At 35.7% G+C, this 20,123-nt stretch overlaps 1 protein-coding gene across 2 annotated transcripts in view; it reads right to left on the bottom strand.

Moving 5' to 3' along the window:
* The window catches only part of ATP11A (ATPase phospholipid transporting 11A), a gene marked incomplete at both ends in the record, with an annotated part of 126,740 nt that overhangs the window by 56,131 nt on the left and 50,486 nt on the right, over positions 1–20,123 (bottom strand). For both annotated transcript variants that reach the window (XM_080363341.1, XM_080363342.1), the window contains one exon: positions 7,758–7,880. In XM_080363341.1, coding sequence (XP_080219467.1) covers positions 7,758–7,880 — 123 coding nt within the window. The remainder of the gene's footprint in view (positions 1–7,757; positions 7,881–20,123) is intronic.

Consider the following 20,123-nt stretch of genomic DNA (forward strand, 5'->3'; position numbering starts at 1 on the left):
CCTTGCTATGCTGTTTCTCATGCCTCTGCAAAGCAGAATCCACCTTGATGATAACAAATTCAGGGAGGAACAAATAAAAGCTGAACAAAAATCTTGCAGTCACTTCTTTTAAGTTGTCTTTCTTTTAACAGATTAAGACACATACACAAAACTTGAACACGTCCACAGTGACTTCAGTATTTTTAATATACAGATTTTTATAGTACCTATCAATTACCAAGAGACAATACATTCCTCAAGCTGCCAGCTTAACAACTGGACTGTATGTGTGTGTACATAACATTTTACATATAGTAATACCTGGTATATTATTATGCTATTAAAACAAAGTATTATATTTATTACATACATATAGTTATCCTCCAACACAATAGCTGAAAAAGGTCTGATCAAAAGTTTGATAATTTCTTTAAAATTAGATTTATAAAAATGTTACTTTTTTTTTAAATACAATTTGTCTAATTTCATTAGAACTGGCAGAGAAAACTATAGTAAAGGGTGTGAAAAAAATAAATAATCAGCTGAAATCCTAAGAACTGAGTTGAGAGTCTGGCTTGTCTATCTCAAGTGACTTGTTTCTAACCATGTAGGAAGTTTGTAGCAGAACTGATCTATGTTCTTTGGATGTATTTAAATCAGTGTCAACTGTTTAACTTCTTCAAGCAAAAAACTTTAGACTTCCGTGCTTATATATGACTCATTAAAATCGAAATAGAAATATCCATAAAATTTTGAAAAGCACTTTGCAACATTTAGGAGAATTTGGAATGAATGTAGAAATGCACAGTTAACTATATTTTAATCAAAGTATTAATATGTGTCCCACCTGCATAGTGTTTATCACTCCATCAAGAGAGAGACCCCTTTTTCTCTACACCACATGACGCAGGGTGGTTCACATCACAGGGATCACTATAAGCTCTGTTGCCTGTAGGCTTTTGGATGTGACTAAAAGCCACCTGTGCACTCAGAGTGCAAAAATGAAACTGATTTGGGGAAGTTAGCTCAAATGGTATCTACACACTTGAACAAACAAGCAAACATTTTGTCATAGGGTTCCTTAAAAATAGCTGCTGGCAAGACAGGATTTCTACTACAAACAGAAGTGTATCTTTAGTAGTCCTTTTTCAGCAACTTTCAGTCTCATTCAATAGCGGCTATATCTCCAGGAACGCCTCTGACAAAGTGATCCACCAGCATCTGAAAGATTATCTAATTACCATTAAAACAAACAAACAAACAAACAAAACCACACACATAAAAAACCCCAGACCAAACAAATAACCCCAAACATACAACAAAAAACCCAGACAAAAACCACACCAATCTCCCAAAACTAACAAAACCAACTAACAACACTTACAGCAGAGATGACTGACTAAAGACAGAATTCACAGAAAGCATTTGGAAAATAGAAGAAAGAGTGTGATAGAGTGTGTGCAAAAGTGAGCAAGCTTCACTTTCTCATTAGTAAAGTGAGAAGAATTACACCCGTCCACCCTGGTGTTGAGTTTAGACCTGCTTGCTTTCCTTTCTTATAGTTCTCTCCCACTGAATGCAGACATGAAAAACTTGACTTAGAGGCTCTGTTGGGGGCAGTACCAGCAGAGAATAAAAGATCGCTAATAATCCTGGGCTGAGTCAGGGGCAGGGTAGATGGCTTCTCCTGGAAACACAAGGGAGCTTGCAGGGAGCCTTTGCCCTTGAAATCCCACCCAGAGCAGCAGCATCAAGAGCCAACAGCAATTCCCTGCTCTCTCCAGACACTGGCAGCCATCCACAGAGGAAATTGTATTATCATGCCTGCAAGGAGAATTACACGCTCATTCATTCCCTCCCCATCACAGGTATTGCTGTCCCTGAGCTGGCACCAGACAGAGTCCAACAAATTCAGAAGCATCTGAGACTGACTGCCGATCGAGTCCATTTACTGTTCATTGCTTATAGCTCTTGCCCCTTTGGCCTGGCTAGGAAAAAATTACTATTTAACATTTGGAGAATTAGATCTGATCTTCTGCTTCAGCCAGTATGGCTGTAAGTCAGGCGATCACCTGGCACAAGCTGAGAGCTCCATGTTACAGCTGCTTTTAGGGCAGATTACTGTGTCCACACTAAAACGCACAAACAGCATTCCCTGCATTTGTACCTGTCCCATGTGTATTTGTGTCTACCCATCCTCCCTGCCCCAACATGGCATGCTACACATAAATATTTATCAGTTTCACAAACACATGATCAAGCTGGTTCCCAGTGTTGGCTTTGGATGCTTTTTTGACTTTCAAATGTCATTGCTTAGGGCTGTGTTTGAACTCTTCATCTTGAAACAGCTGTGTCACAGCCCTAGAGAGGAAAGACAAATCCTTCCACTTACGAAGCATCACACTGGAGTGGTGTGGGACAGCCTAGGCATCCTCCAGGTCCCAATTGGCTCATCTTGGTGGAGGTATTTTAATATTTCCTTAGGCTTCAGTATTAACATTTCTTCTAAATGCAGAAACAAAATGAGAAATCAGAGCCCCCCCAGTGTTTGTGGTTTTATAATGACACTGGAGTGAGTGCTGCAGGCAAGAGGTCTAGTGCAAGGGCATGAATTTCTGCTGGAAGAAAAGAACATTTCAACAACATCCACTGAAACGTGTCAGAATTACTTAACTTTATTTAACTATTAGTCACTGCGATTGAGATGACTCACAATTAATCAGATTAGCACTGAAGGTAGCTAAGGTTTCTCTTGCAATTTATAAGATTTTCAACATGCAGCATTATAGTTTCAGGCCATTCTCATACAAATCAATGTTTGGATCAGTATTTGATTAGAAATCCCAAGGAAACAGGCAGACAACAGAAGACAGTTATAATACGTGAAACAAAATTGGGGGCATTTCTGGTCCATGAATATAGCTGTACATTATTTCAAAGCAGGAGTTAATAACAGTACTGTTTTCCCATCTAAGTTCACCTTATTGCTGCTTTATAGGAATAACAGGAAATGGAGCTGTGCTTTTCATAATTTCATATAATAAATTAATTTGAATGAAATCTCTTTACAACAAATTCTTCAAGTAACAGTTCTGCATTCACTATAGATTCAATCTTGCATTTCATTTAAGAGTCATATCCCACTACTTTTCAGTATTATCTGGGAGCTTACGCCCCACTGCTTCCAGTTATCTTAGTGGTTTTTGTAGCTTTAAAAATTTCTCTTTATGAAACTATGACAGTAAAAGTTTGCTGCTAGACAGAATCATCAAGGCAAAATACTATGTATTGATTACCCACAGACCGAAAAGAATAAAAGACTTTGGAAGTCTCTCTAACTCCACTTTCTCTACAGGTGGTATGGAAAAATGATCAGTCCTCCTGCAGAATGTTCCTGGGGTTTTTAAGTTTGTCAGCTGTCTCTGACACATCAGGAAGTCTCTGATCTAGCATTCAGCAGGTCATTCTTATCCTGGCATCTCTGAAATTTTTATTTCTTTCTTGTGATTCATTCTTTAGGTTGTCTGTCAAAAGTAGTAAGCAGCTGTAATTAAACATGTTCTTACAGAACTCCATATTGTTCCCTCAAAAAAGATGTTATTTTCTATACAACTTTCCTCTCTGTTCAAGACAAATGTACACATCCAATTAGTCTTCAGTTCATTGATTCGGCTAGAACAGGACATGCAAATCCCTACTTTGTCTACAAATGAATTAGATCTTTGAAGCACAGTAGTTCTATAAAGATATCAGGTCAATGCCAGGAAAAGGGTTTTGCATGTTAGAAATTATTAGCAAATGAATGAAGAACTAAACCCATCATTAAGCCACTTTAGAAGTCCATAGTTAGCCTATAACAATGAATGCTCCGTTCATTTCTCCATCTTAAAAATTCTGCAGCTGGTTTGGAAAAAGGTACAGACCAGTCTGAGCAAAGGTATGAACCAGATTCCACACAAGCAATAATTGAACAGAGTGAGGTTATTCAGCCTGGAAAGGAATATGGTAAAAGATCACTAATAGAATCAAGAAGAAAAACAGGGAATAACAGTTGTTCTCAGATTCAAGGACTTGGAAAATGAACTGAAATTAACAAGTAGCAGTTTCAAAACGAAGGTTCATAATTTCTTTTGGCAAGGATTTCTACAGTTTAAATGTCCCTTAACTATGTATTCTGAAAATTTACATGGGTGCAAAAAGTATTAAAGAAATTCACAGAGGAGACAAACATTAAAGACTTATTAAATAAAAAATCACCACTTTTGTCTCACAAATGACTAAGTCACAGATCAGCAAATACTAAGAGAGTATTTGGGGGAAGTATTGCTCTATGCTGACTTGTTCTTGCATTCTCTCCCAGGCATCTACTGCTGGTGACAACATCTTGTGCCAGATGGAAATTCTTAGCTGGTCAGGCACATCCAAGTACGACTACACATGTACAGGTACTGTTTCTCATACTGATTTGGATACTCCCAGCACAAAAATATGAAACTTGGACCTTAAAGAAGTTTAATATTTAAAAGTTATTTTGCAATTTATCAGTCTTCAAAAAATTAAATTCTTTTGTTACCATGTTTCACAAGGAGGAAAAAATTTGTTTCCCACCAACTTCTGTTAACTGCTACTGCTGTTTAACTTACTTTCCTTTTGAAACAGCAGTTCTAATAATCAGTAAATAATTTCAAAATGTGAATAAGTTTTAAAGAAAAAAAGCAAGCAACCTGCCAACTCAATTACTTTTTCCTTCTTCTCGTTTGAAACACCAAGATTTTCTACCGGCTGATATCTTGCCATGCTGCATCACTGTCATATGATAAATTCAATCAAGGGCACACAATAGCTACTTTAAAGGCCAACACCCTAGGCAGCTTAAGTAGCTAAAAGTTAGATCAACCTAAGGATCCACCTTACAAAGGTCACTTACCTCTAGTACATAAGCAAACTGCATTCACAATCCAGAAGAAGACATAAATTTTTGCTTTTTATTATTGTTTCAAAACAGCCTTTTTGTAACGCCTTGTTAAAAACATAATTGAATTAACACTTCAAATCAAAAGAACATTTTTATCTGGCCAAAGTCTGACTAGATACCACTTCTCACGATCAGGAATATGTCATTAAGCTGGCAGAGCATTAACCACATTCCACAGTGACACTGCAATATAGGAGAAATATCTCTCTGTATCTGAATCAAATTATTATCTTGCTGACACTGGGAAACCACTGTAACCGCATAGTAAAGTTTAAGGTTCATATTATTTCCTTCCAAAGGTAAACTTCCTTAGTTATTTCAAGCTGCTATCTTTTTTTCAGGGCTTTATGACAGGACATCTGTTAGCATAGCAGCATACAGACAGTCTAATTGATGAAGTTTCCTCATGGTTTTAAACTACCCTTTTTAGAAAATCAGTCTGTCATAAATTGGTAAAATCTGTACTTGGAAGTTCAGAGCTCCTCATCCTTGAAGAGCAATCACATACATACTTTCTTATATAAGCATTAAAGACCTATATAAAGCACAGCTGAAAGTTACTGTCTGTCTTACTGATGAAAGACAAAGGAAATATCCTTCATGGCTGAGGTAACATTGTACAATGTACTTGCATGCAAGTATCTTTATTTTACTCTAACAATTATGGATTTCCCATCTTAATTTTGTACAGTTGACCATTTTTTCAGGAAGCTTACATCTGTGTTTCCTAAGCTATGGTAGGTGTCCCTCTAGAGTGTTCATAAGGGAGCAAGTGACAAAGTGAAAGGTTAAAAGCCAGCTAGCTTACAGAACCAGAATGAATGTAAGTCACGATGGTGCTATACCCAGGCTGTCTGGGATGGAGGTGAGTATTTAATAAGAGTTTACTTGAAAGGCACAGTAAAGGCAAGACAGTGCGGCAAGTTTTCTTATGAAGACAACTGCCATGAAAACTGAGCTTTCAGCAGTCTAAAGAATTGCTCGGTATTATAAAGCATTTTATAAAGCATTTATGTGAACTCTGTTCTCTCCTGAAATACCATGACTGTATTTACTTTCACAAAGACTACTTAAAATTTATTTTACGTGTAAGAAGTTTCATCAGAAAAAGAAAATACGAGAAACATTGTATGTATAAAAATTATTTCCACTAATAATCTTTTGTTTATGTAAAACTGTTTGCAGATACAGTTTGTAACTGAAGAATTTAACACTGGAAACGTTTAACTAAATATCATTACTGTAGCTTTTACTTGGATAGAAAAGGTTTTTTCCTGAACTAGTTAAAATCATACATATTTACTAATTGCTAGCAGGGATCCTCAGCTCAGTCCAGGTGTAAGTCATACTTTAAAATCTCACTCTGCAAAGTATGGTAACTTGAAACTTCCACTACTTCCATCATCACAAAAAGATGTCAAAGACCTTGCTGAGTTGAGCAAGATGTTTGGTTTTTTTTTCCAAAAAGTATCAGAAGTAACTTCTACGGCTTTATTTACATATGTCCCAGATGAGATGTACAAGATGGAAAAATATGAGTGTCACAGGACTACAAAGATTTGCATAAAATAATCCAAAAGCAATACAAGTTACTGTGTAGACCACGTGATTTCCCACTACTCTTTTGACTTAATTTCATCTGCATTATTTACTACATTACCTTTTGAACATTCTATCTAATTAAAGATGCCTAGATGCTGTGCTGTTAGTTATTATACTGTCTTGGAATGAAGTACAGAAAGAAGGTAGCAAAAATAGTAGTGAAGGAAGGTAGTAAAATACAAAATTTCACATAAGAAATTAAGCACAGTTTGAGAATAGTGTGGGTTTTATTAAAGCTTTGTCATTATATTAATGGATGGCAAGTGTTCAGATCCACGAAAGTAAGCACTCAGTTCCTTGAGATAACAACACTACTAAGGTTCTTAAAATGAGTCTGTGGATCTGAGCCACTGTTCAAAAAGAGCTTTTCCCAGTAAAGAAGCTATTCTTCTGAATTCATTATTTCATAATTGGTTGAAGGTGCATGCTCATGAAGATTAAAATCTAAGCACATTAAAAACGTGAACTTCCTGACATGCTAGCCATACAATAAGCTGCAAATGTTCAGCTTTCCATGCCATTGCAATACGAACCTTTGGCTAAAGCAAACCAGTCAGTCTAAACAGGTGCAGAGTACCAACAACCCAGCTGCTCACAGAAAGCTGCTAAAGCTTACGGAAAACATTTACTAGTTAAAGTGAGAGACAACTAGAAGGTTTTTAAAGAGTGCAAATGTATACCAATACCAAGAGCTTAAGAATTATTCACATATAAGTGTACAATAGAGAATATAATTTCTGTGGGGTTTTGTCAATATGGCCTTTTGAAGGCAATGACACTGTTATTGTGGAGATAGCTTAATTTTTTGAGTACTTGTATTTATCATACTGTATCTCTGAGACATTGCTTTAGATTACAAAGGATGCGGTCCTTCCTTGGAAAGATTTTTCTTTACTCCGGGGTTGCGCCAAATGAAAATTGCTTTCTTGCTACTTTGTGGAAAAGCACCAGATCACTCTAAGGCTTTTCTATGTATTATAGTAAACGGTGGTGAAGTAATTCTATTCCTGTTCATGTTAGACGCAATTTGGTAATTAGTTTTCATGGAAGAAACTTGAAATACCGTTGTTTCACCTTTGCCAGTCACAGTAAAGGAGAAATACATAGGAAAAATAGGAAGAAAATTTTGAACAAAATAAATGAACACACAAAGAATAACTTGTGCTGATTTATGTAAATTAATGAAAGAAAATACTACTACCTTTGATGAGACTATTCGATTATCTGGAAATCTCTGTGGAATGTACGCTTCAGCGCCTGGCGGTGGTTCACGATGCCCAACATAAATAGTCCGACTGTCCACCCAATTCTCTTCTCCAGCACACTATGGGGGAAAAACAGTCCTCATGTCAGTTCACTCAGTATTTCTGCAGTGAGATGAGTCACACACTGAATTAACTAATCATGTGTCTGATCATCAACACATACATAGCCATCAGTGTGTTACCCTTCACACTTCTCTGTATCATCTTAAGACTACTAAAACACATAAAATAAGTAAATCGTTAAAACTCTGCCTTAATTGCACTGCTCTTTCCCTTAAGGCAATACAAGGGAATCCACAAAAATGACTATTCTGACTTTTTAGTTTTGAAAAAAGAAGAATGGCTTAAGATTTTCTCAGTCAAATTAGACATTTCATAAGTGTTTATGTGGTTACTACTCAATTTACCACTGATTTCATCAGTGGTAATTCAAATGTGTTTATATATGACAAGTACACCTCTTTTTAAAGACTATACAGCCATAACTTGGTATTTTATTTGCAGCAATGTGAAACTCTGTTCTCTGAAATACTAGTAATAATGATTTCCCCAGACATGAACAAGCTTAGGGACTCTTTGACTGCCAGGAAAAGACCTCAACTTGTCAACTCAGATCCCTTGCTCTTTAATGAATGCTGTATCTGCAAGCAGAAAAAAGTAGTGAGCCAAAGTAAAATCTTCATATATTCACATCGTGAAACCCCACCACACCTACAGCTAGACAAAAATTAGCACTTCCTCAATTCACTGAAAAAAAAACCCAAAAGCAAAAAACCAAAAAGTACAAATCACTGTAGAAAAATTTTATATACAAACAAAATTAACAACTTTTCTTTTTAATTTAGATTTTTTTTAGGGACTTGGATTACAAAATGTTCATCCTTTAGTCAACAGTTTTACTAATCCCATTCTACCACATTTCTTAAATATAGATACATTCCTAATACTTAGTCCTGTGTAGAGAAGCCCAGGCATCAGCTCCTGTAACATCATCATTAGGTCAAGACTAGAGTAATTTCAATATTCAAATAAGTAATCAATTTAGACTCAAAACCTCTGCTTCATGTTGTAATGATGCATTTAAACATACTTCGATTAAGTATATTAGAGTGAAGCTTCTCTTCTGCATCTTCAACAGCTAAATCTATTTAGTATATTAAATACATCCTGCAGGCACTCTTGGGTGCTGGTGCTTGATTGTTTGTCTCTAAGGGTGAACTGTCAGGGTGCTACTTAGCCAACTAACATCAAACAAATACCAGTTAGGTAGTTAACACAGCCAAAACATCACTCCTCAAAGCAACTGGATGTTCCTCTGCAGTTCGTGACAATAAAAGAGCTTAATCATACAGACACAGTAACTTATTTTCTAGCTAGTCTTGCTGTCAGTAGTTCTCAGCCCATTTACTTCACAAATACAGATGTGGCTAATAAGTATAAAACAAAATTTAGTTCTCAATCTTAAAAATATTCACCCTAACATTTCCACCATCGTTTCATTTCTATATGAGTATGACACTGCCTTAAGTGTAACACATAAGTAAAAAACAAACTTCCAACATAAAATACTGTTGAAATACACATTTAAAATCTTGCAATATTCTGAAAACCTGAAACGGTTAAGCTTATACAATAATTATCTATATGATGTGCATGACTTTCTTGGGAGCGGGGACGAACATGAAAAATATAGAAAAAAGCCTATTGAACTCATGCTGTTAACGACAGAATAGCTGAATAGTCATGAAGTAAAACGTGAACTGAAAGAAGAGGCTCAAAGAAAAGCAACTTATGCTGTCCCAGACATTTATACTAGAACTAGTTACAAAGGACCCTAAATCATCACTAATTCTTGCACATTACAGAATAATGAAGACATTATGTTCATAAGCTACTGAGGGCCTAAATTACAAAACTAGGCCAAAAACTAAAAATAAAAGTGAACTCAAAGTTTTTCTTAGCCATTTTAATATGTTATTCAATACTCAATAATTTGAAAGAGTCAAATATTATACAAAGACAACCTATTTGTAAAGGAAGTAAAAGTAACAGCCATTCAAAATACACACCAAAGGCCTAGTCATAGCTTATGCTAGACTCCGTAACTATTCCTGACTCAGTGGAATATACATACATTTCTCACATGTCAGATCCAATTAGGGTGCGGGTTAGTTTAAAAATTACACTGATTTTCCAGCCAGCCAACTCCTCCTGTATGACTGACTAGACTTGTCACAACTCAAAAAGCAAACTACCATTCAGCCCACTTCTGGCCGCCAGGTTGGATTCTATCAGCAAGCCAGAATATTTTGGAAGGAAGTAAAGCAATGAAAGTGTTTCCATGTTCCACCTTCCTTCTGTGCCAAGAACAAAATGTGGCATCTTTTATCATTTTGCTGGAACAAAATCTATTTTACCTTGTCAGTGCACCTGAATGAATGTCCAATGCACACAAATAATTTAATGACACTTGCACCAAAATAGTACTAGAACTGCAAGAACGCGTGACATATTTCTGAGTAGTAGATTAAACTATACAATGTATAGTATTTTTTCGTTGGGAAGGACATTCCAGACATAAAAGCAACATGAAGATTACTCTTGAAACAGTCAAGTGTCTTAGTTCAGAGACAACTGCATAAAGAGCTAATGGGAATTCAACACAGGAATCTCTGAACATCAAATACCTCAGCTTTTCCTTCCCTCTACACAGTCCCAGTCTGAAAATTTATCTCTTATTTTTATTATGAACCAATCTAAGGCAGCTTGACAATTTTATTATTGGTTCAAAAAAGCATTTTTTTTTTAATTTCACAGTATAAACTGGTCTTTATCATGACTCAGTCTGTGAAATTACCTGTCAAGCTAGGACGTACAGAAGACTGAGCTTTAAACAGCATTCTCCTGTATTACTACCACTTTTTAAAGGTCTGATGGCCCTGGAGTATTTTACTACCACTAAGTAAACCAACTCAGTGTCACAACCTGGAATTTGTTTCCCTAAAGAAAGGCTCTTTAAAATTTGCTCTATGCATGGGATATAAAAATCAAGACAATCTCTTCTGCTATCTTAATTGGATCAAATTTTATCATGAACTGATAAATTCACCACAAAGGTACAAAACCATATCTAACTTAACTATCGGCTAGCACAGAAATTTTTTTTATTTTTCAATGTGTTAATGAAGAATAGAAAATAAATGCACTTTACTAACCCATTCCAACAACTTCAAAACCCCCAAACATTCACAGTCCAAGTGTAAAAATTTAGCAAGGAAGAGTAAGGTTACGGTTTTCAGTGAGGTAAAGGTGCAACGCAAAAAGTAGCATGCCTTATTCAGCCTGAGCACAAGGAAACTCACTTGCATGAAATAGAAAAATCATAGAGGGGTTTGGGTTGGAAGGGACCTTCAAAGGCCATCTAGTTCAACCCCTCTGCGATGTTTTTTGGAAAACAGCACTGTAAGTCAGGATGCATGCCACTTAGAGAAATCAAAACACACCAACTGAATGTCTGGGAATGTTAACCTACAAAGTCAAATACATTGACCCAACAACTCTTTTCATGTTCAGGTATTGCACAAGAGATCATTTACATTATAACAGCAGGGTAACTGAAAAAAAAAAAGCAATCTGATGCTGCTGCCAGAACAGTGAACTATATTCACCTTTTTTTCTTTTTTTTTTTTTTTTTTTAAGTTCTATTACTTAAGCCCATTAAGGATATGCCCAAGAAACCATAAATAAACCTTAGCATTATCTGCTTCTATTTATAGTTTAAAGCTCAATGTACTGAGACCTAGTTTCATTGGCACATCAATGAAGAAGCATTACTTAGCTTTCACTCTTTCACGCAGGGTCAGCAATACAGAAAGCAAAGACCAGCAAAAGACTAGGTCATCTTTACGTAACACTAAATAGTCAGTTAACAAGACTATACCTTAATGCACATATGAGTTCGAATATTCATGCAGCTTACTTTTCTGATTAAAAAGAAAAAAAACCTGAAACTAGCCTGAGATTCACCTTCATGCTACTCTGCTAATTTTTACCTATATTTTATTTAAATAAAAATATGTTATCTGAAAATATAAGTGGATTAGTATTCAACAGGTTACAGCAAAATAATGACAGAAAGACGCTAGCAGAAGCTCATGGAAAAGTAACTGACCTTGAAAGATTCCAAGCCTTTCCAAGTATTTTTAGCAGAGATTTGACTTATGATTTGGAAATCAATGGAAACACTGAATGACATTACCTGACTTATCACCTGAACTAATAATTTGGGCATAGTTAGTAGTAACAATCTTCAGTTAAAAATTACATTGTCTCTCCAAATTATGTGAACACAAAGACTACTAAAATATGTTAGTATGCATTAAGTACAGATGAAAATGCAGCTAAAATCTGCCCTGGCCAAGCTGTTAGCACATTTTGTTGAACAATATTCTCTCCTACTTTTTTGCTAAGTGTTTTTTCAGGAAGAGTCATAAATGGACAGTACACTCTAATCACACATAGACAGCAATGAATTCTCAGCAACAGCTATAGCCTTGTTCACCCAGGCTGTAATTGATGTTATTTCACACAGAAATATTTTACACTCATAGAGACAGGCTTTGACAACAGCCTGGTGTTTCAATAAAACACTACTATTTGATCTCATTAAAGCAGTTAGCACTGTTGCTAAAATCGCACACTGATCACACAGCTGCTCAGTCACTTTGGAGGTTCGGGATAACAGACACTGAGAAGCTATTATCACTCAAAATCTGCATGAAGAACTAATGGTGCACAGTGAGAAAAAACTTTCACATGTAGAATATTTTGCTCATATCTAATTGGATATGTTACAACAGCTCTGCACTTAAAAATGCCCTCAGTTTCTAATTTTTCATTCAGTGGAGAGAAAAATCTTCAATATCTCAGGAAGCTGTAAGTCACTGAACTGAAAAAATGGAACTCATTTTCCTTTCTAATATCCTAAGCAAACTGTCTTCTTTATCATACATTATTTACCAAATCATGAGATCATATAATCTTATCTTTCTCTTCATTTGTCAAATGTACTAAGTACCTGTTCTTTTACACGTGACTCCACACCATTCTGCAGATAATGTGCCACCATCTCCCTAGGAAAAAATGGCACAGGTGCCATTTTAAGTTTTAACCTAACCTTTCCAAATCCACTGTCCTTTTAAAGGTAGATTTGATCTATAAATCATAAAAAGCAGAATCCCTCTAAAGAAATTTTAAAAAAATATATATATGTATTAAAAGCTACATTTCCTGTAATTGCTAGCCAGTAAAAAAGACTAAGAATCAAAATAGCTCACTTTGCAAAAAAAAAAAAGTGAACTTTTGAGATATTATGGAGATAAACAGTGAAAGTCTCATCCACTTCAAGGATCTTGTTAGGCAAATGTTAGGCAAACTCCCTAAGGCTGATATAGAACATTTATGTTTTGTTCACAGAATTATATCAGTCCTCCATATGAACAAACCAAGCTCAGAATGAAGAGTAAATGTAACTTTAAAAGCTGTTATGGTTAGTTTTATACACTTCATATGAATATAAAATGGCACAGATAAAATAATTCAAACATATAATTATCAGACAAGTTCCCTATCAGGTTTTATAATCTGAAAAAGAATTACCTCAACATTAGGTGCCATAAACAGAAAGTAAATTACATCATGCACCTATAAGCCATACAGGCATATGCCATTAAACCACTAATTTAATCAAACACCAAAATGTAGCACTTCAGGGGCAAACACAAAAAAAACCTCACAACAACTCTCTCCCAGAAGTTCCTTAAAACATTTCCTATGGGAGATGCCACTGCCATGGGATTTGTTGCCTTATACTGTAGCTACAGAATATTTACTACTGCATTTTGTTTCAGCAAATGCATTTTAAATCTTTGCACGGTGATTTTCATCAGAAATAAGATTTGAAAATAAAATACTCCAATATAATTGCCTACAAATCACACAATGTTGGACCTAAGTATATGGTGAGGGAGAAGAAAGGGAAGATAATAAACATTGTCTTCAAACAGGTTATTTTATTTATGAATCTCAGGTAAGGGATGCGATTAGAAATAAAGCTGGGTATATCTTAACTACAGAAAATGGTGTTAGGTCCACAAGCAAATTTCCTGATCAAGCCACGCCTATACCATTTGGTGAATTCTGGTTTTCTGATCCTTCTTTCCATCTCCTGCAAGGGTCTCACGCATGTGGGCAGAAGAGCAAACGGCATCATAGCAATAGGCTGCATAAAGTTTTGTGAAATTGCTTTAAATTAGAAAGAGAAAATGCAGAAATATGATGATGGAATCATGTAAAGTTCTGTAATTCACAGTGGACAGAACAAACATTATGATACAACAGCAAATATTCCCGTTTCTGTAAAATACCTAATATTTCTATATGTATCCTCAGTATAAATTTATCTCAGCCTTCCAGCTCATGCCTCCTTCAGAACTGTACTTAGAATAAAAGGTTTCTGAATCTACTCTAATACAGCTATATACCAATTATGTCACATGAGTTTTCACGGGGACATTCTAATACAGCACTTTGTAGGCAGTCCAATTCTCCTTTCGCATTTCCAGTTTAGAGCATCATCTTTAACCGAATTCCACATACTCAATACTTCAGTGGTTCAATCATTCAACTTCAGGATGACAAGGACAGCGATTTGTGTTCCTCTTAAAATGTGTTACAGTAGTTCTTTTTTTCAAATACATAAAGTCTAACCCAAGTTATTCAAGCAAGATTGAGTTCTTTCATATATGTTCAATTTAAACTCCAAATATTGCTGACATATTGACCCATTTGTGATGCTTGTGTTTTTTTCTTCAAGAGAAAGAATATTGTTTCTTTGAGGGTAACAGAGCACTGGAACAGGCTGCCCAGAGAGGCTGTGGAGTCTCCTTCTCTGGAGACATTCAAAACACTCCTGGACACATTCCTGTGTGATCTACTCCAGGTGAACCTGCTTCAGCAGGTGGGTTGGAGTAGATGATCTCCAGAGGTCCCTTTCAACCCCAACCATTCTGTGATTCTGTTTAATTTCCCAGTTTATTTAGATGATAAGTACCTATTAAAGTGATACAGACAAAAGTCTGCTATTTCTTTCACACACGCAATCATCAACCAGTTTCAAAGAATCACTGGAGTGAAGGTAAGAAGGTAGATCTGTGAAATATGTGAATTACTGAACAGCTGGAAAAATGCTTTCACTTCATTTCTTTCCCTTCCTCCCACCATCCTGGTTCTGACACACTTTAGTCCTTCTGCCGGTGGGACAGGGAGACAGGCAAGCCTCTTCAAATGCCTCCCCAGCCCCTGTCAAGAACTGCTGCTACATGGAAATCCTTTCGAGAGTGTCTCACTTGCAATTAGAAAGGCAAATGAGAAACAAACTACACTGCAAATAGAAGCAACAAGAGAAGCCAGAAGGGAAAGTGTCACATAAGACACATGATATTTGGCAGCCTTAGCACTTAAATTAATTATAAATCAAGCTTATATCCAAGTAGCTCCAGACCAACAGCTGAAATTAAGGTTTGTGGAGAAGATTCACAGCTTCTTTGGGTGCTAACAAAAGCTGCAAACCAAGCGATTTTATTACGTTGGTGCAAAAGCAACTGCAGTTTTTGCATTGTTGAAATTTGCCATTTCCTATTGGAATACATTCTTAAATAAATGTAGTTATGTTATACATAATTTTAATGTGCTTCTCTCACTTTACGTTTTTTGCTACTGACTTATTACCTGCTGTTTATTTTACTTCTTGCAAGGCAACTAAATGCCATTAAAATTTGCATACAGGGCCAGTCAAACTCAGAGTATCTGTAAAGATACTTTTAAAGAGAGAGCTGTACAGACACTTCAGAATGTAGGGTTTTGTACTCTCTTACTTGCCAGAAAATAATTTTATTTGTAATAATTCATCAAGAAACATTCCAAGGACAGATCAAAATTTTCAGATCAGAAAACTAATTGAAAACCTTTTAAAAATATTACTATTACATATAACAGATTCTAAAGAAACAGGAGATATATGAAGATACTAAATGGTTGAGAAAAATCAAGAAAAAAACCTGCTGTCAATCTTTTCGAAGGCACAAGTCAATGCATATGGGGACAACACATATTGGCAAGATTGACAAGATCAGATGCAACTAAAAGTCAGTCCTTAGTATTCTTAGAAGAGTTTCTAAAGGCAACATATTCTAAAAATATGCTTTAAATTTAAAGCAGTAAATTATCATCAACCTTCACACGGACATGATCAGAACTGGCAAGAGAGTGACATCATCTTCTACAAGAATTTTAGCAAATAATGAGCCTATCTTCTGCTCACTCCCAGCAGTATCGCTCTTCTTTAAGCAAACACTGAATAAAAAAATCTCTATTTTCCTACTATACCTACCCTACCTGCAACAAGGCAGCAGTCCTGCCAGACATTCAGGCCAAAACTGTGCTATGACTACATCTAAATGAAAAAAGTAGAGAGAAGCAAAGACAATCAAAAGATATGGGCTTTCATACACTTCTTTAAACTTAGTACAAGGACTCTCAAAACCTCTCATCTTTATGTTTGCCAGTTTCTAAATTGTTCAGGTGAGCTATGGACAAAAAGTAAAGTTAACAATTTTACTGCACTCCACTGACACACAGACGAGCAGAACTCTCTATTCCTACTTTCACTAGAGAAACATCATGTAGCTTTCCCCCAAAGAAAAAAAATGTTCCTTCTGTCTTGTAAACCCTTGTCATCTTGTTTAAATCTATAACATAAATTCATTACAAGCAGTAACTACTCACTGTCCTGACCAGTCAGTCCTTTTTAGAATTTAACATTATTTTCATTCCTAAGTGGATACAGAGCTAGCAGACCTGATTCTGAGGAGAGAAGATGGGGCTACCTTGTGGTAGGTATCATGTATTCTAACAAGATAACAATTCATAAAATGCTGGCCTTGTGGGCCACTGAGGCAGCAGCCAAATAACATCTACACGCTGTTCCATGAATGGTTCCACCTGTAATAACCCGGAGCTTTAGTCCTTATGTTACATATTTGTGCTGGAAATTAACAGAAATATTAATTGCAAACTCATTCATAAATAAATCTATATATCTTTACATATTTATCTATTTATACTTAGGTGATACTGAACTACAGTTTATTGATGAAGACTGATTTACTATACAACATCTTTTTGTTTTCTTCACTACACAAGGACTAATTAAAAAAATAAGCTTCCCAGTGTATGTCTGTAGCTATGCTACCACACATGCTTGAGCTTGGGCTGCAACTTCATCACAAGCAAATACCTCAAGAAAAATGAGAGATGAAAAACAAACTATCAAACCACATGAGTGCTGCAGAAAGACCAATGTAGTTACTACGTGTTAGTCTTCCACGCCTACGAACAGAAACCTAAATCCTCGGCAAAATTAGCAGGTGTCATGTTTTGACAAATCTTGAAATGAAGATCCTGCTCGCTTACTTTAGTCCCCAACTTACTCCCTCTAAGGCTGGGCTGTATTTGCCTACGTAACTACCCATAGAAGTAAACAGGTAAGGTAGGAGTGACAAGCTTTCCCTGCATTACTGGTAAATTTATCAACAGCCTGGAAGCCCTGGCATTAGTCAAATCAACAATATTAATAGCCAAATTTCTACTATGGGTTATAATATTTTGCCATATTACATGTAGAGTAACCTACAAATTATATACCTCACTTTCATATCTAATTGGTTTTGTAAGCTATCACATCATCATCCCAGTATAGCTATACTTCATCTTGAATAAACCTTGTATTTATAATTCAGAAATAAACTTGGCTGTCCAGAATAACTGATGAATTGTATATCATTAGAAGCTACTTCAGCACTTTCCTTCATCTCCTTCCTTTTTACTGCACACTAACACCAAATCCCATGTTATGCAAATTCAGTTTAGTGAACACCAACACATGCACTTTGATATGAGAAAGGACCCTCACTACAGATAAGATTAAAGGTTTATGGAACATTTATTTTGAGCTGTTTGGCAAACTTACTTTCAAACTTCAAGCTTTTATATAATTATACAATAGTATCCCAGTATAACAGTAGCAAACTAAAGGAATATAAAATATTAATCTATTACTTCTTTCAACACTGCAAAGCAATGCCATATGGCAAAGTATTTTAGGGAAAAGGTCATGTGCCGATTCAAGTACAAGGCCACAAATTGTATTTTATAGTTTTACCTACTATCATGCAGGAAATATCCCATTCAATCCCTATGCATAATAGTGAGGATTTTTTTAATTTTCCAAAAGTAGCAGGCATCAGGATCATAAATCTGACTTCAGATAAAATCTATGCTGTTGAAAAACGAGAGTTCTAAACTCATAAAGTGGCACAAAGGACATTCATCACCTTTGGGTATTCATGTCAGGAGCATGAGTAAACCTACTCATGTTGCATAAAAAGCTTTTGACACCAATAACCACAGGATTTTAAGAATCTCTTTTGTTTTCACTGCACCTGAGGAATTTGAATTCCACTAAGATTAAGTACTACTTGACAATTCCTTTGATGTACTGAGCTTTTAAATATTTACTTTTACTCTCAAATAACAGATTTAAGGATTTGCAACTCAACAATACTAAGTACAGCAAATATTTCACAACTTATTACTTTTACAAACATCAAAAGATCTACTTCAAGAACAAACTCTTCTACAGTAACCAGTCAAATATTTACAAAAAGTAAACTCTAACAGTATTTGCTACTATTAGTTGCATTTTAGAAGTTAGATATTCACACAAAATGATTATTTTACATTACAGCTATTTCGTTTGTCATAGCCTCAGAAAAATGTAGGCAACATTTCGAAGAATTTGTCACAATACAAGATAAATAAATGAAATTAAGTTGACTAGTTAGAAGGTAGTGTCAGTTTCCCTTCAAAAAAACCCCGAAAAAGTCCAGAACATATATCATACAAGTAATTAAACATGAAACTTCATTAATCAAAATAGCTGATACTTAGTAGTCAAAACTGTGGAAAAAAATAAAAAAGAAAGTTCTGTAGCTAAATTCTTTGGTAATTAAAATCAGAGAAACTCGAACATCTAACTAATCACTGAACAAGACAGGAGACAGGAAATCAAGGATGAACTTTTGGTTTTTACCATCTTAAAAAGTTCAGTGAAGCTCAAACCAAAATATCATTAATAACTCACAGAGGGAACTTCTCCTGATATGACAAAAGTGAGGACTTAAATCAAAGTTCTTTGCAACATACATTCAGTGACCTGTAAGGTACTAGAAGTTGATCCCCAATGACTGGCCACCCTGACTAAACATTCCATATTTTAGAATACTATTAATAAAAGCATTAATAATAGCAAGGGACCAGTGTGCCCAACACATTTTAAGTTCCAGCATACTCAGTGCAGTTTCAATGACCATCTCTTGATCACAGGTACAAATGACTTTATTTTAGTAAAAACTGTAGCTATCTTCCACTTTAAAATGTAAAACACACACTTAGGCATTTATCTATAGCTCAGCCGGCAAGGTACTGAGTAATCCTATGAGACTGGTATCAATGTAATTATAGAACATGAAGAACATACTACTGAAAGCTTTCAATGTTCCATGTATCTCCTTTTCTTTACATGTGGAAGAAGAAATGTCCACGTTCACCTTTAATGTATCAAAACTGTTCTGGGTCCTTCATGCAGGAAAGTAGAGATATTTTTAAAGAAAGACTTTTCTACCAAGTCTAGAACTGCACTGTACATTGAGATTAATATATTCTGAGCTGCAATGATTTTGATAATAAAGGCAGAGAAGGTTACGTAGCTTTGTCTGAGATGAGAAGATAAGTGTAATCTCAATCTCCACATGTCTGCCATTCAGTGATACAGAAAAGTTTGAACAATATTTTGATGTTGCAGGTTTCTATTCAGTAGCAAAAGCATACATAAAACCACAAGAGAAGGCACGTACTTCTAGGCTTTGATTTCCTGCTGTGATTTCTTTGATGTGGGGAGGGATGGAAGTGAGGAGTTATTATGCATTACCCCCTTAATTACAGCTCACAATGGGATAGTCTCTTTTTGCCATAAAACTGTTTCAGGACTCTAGCAATCTAAAAATTTCCCCATTTCTCCCTAGACAGTTGTACCCCACAGCATTAACTCACATCTTTAATGATTTGGTGAGCTAGGTCCTGAAGAAACGCTTGTCAGACTTCCAAGTTTGATCTGTCATCCATTC

The sequence above is a fragment of the Nesoenas mayeri genome (assembly GCF_963082525.1).
Source record: "Nesoenas mayeri genome assembly, chromosome: 1".
Lineage (NCBI taxonomy): Eukaryota > Metazoa > Chordata > Aves > Columbiformes > Columbidae > Nesoenas > Nesoenas mayeri.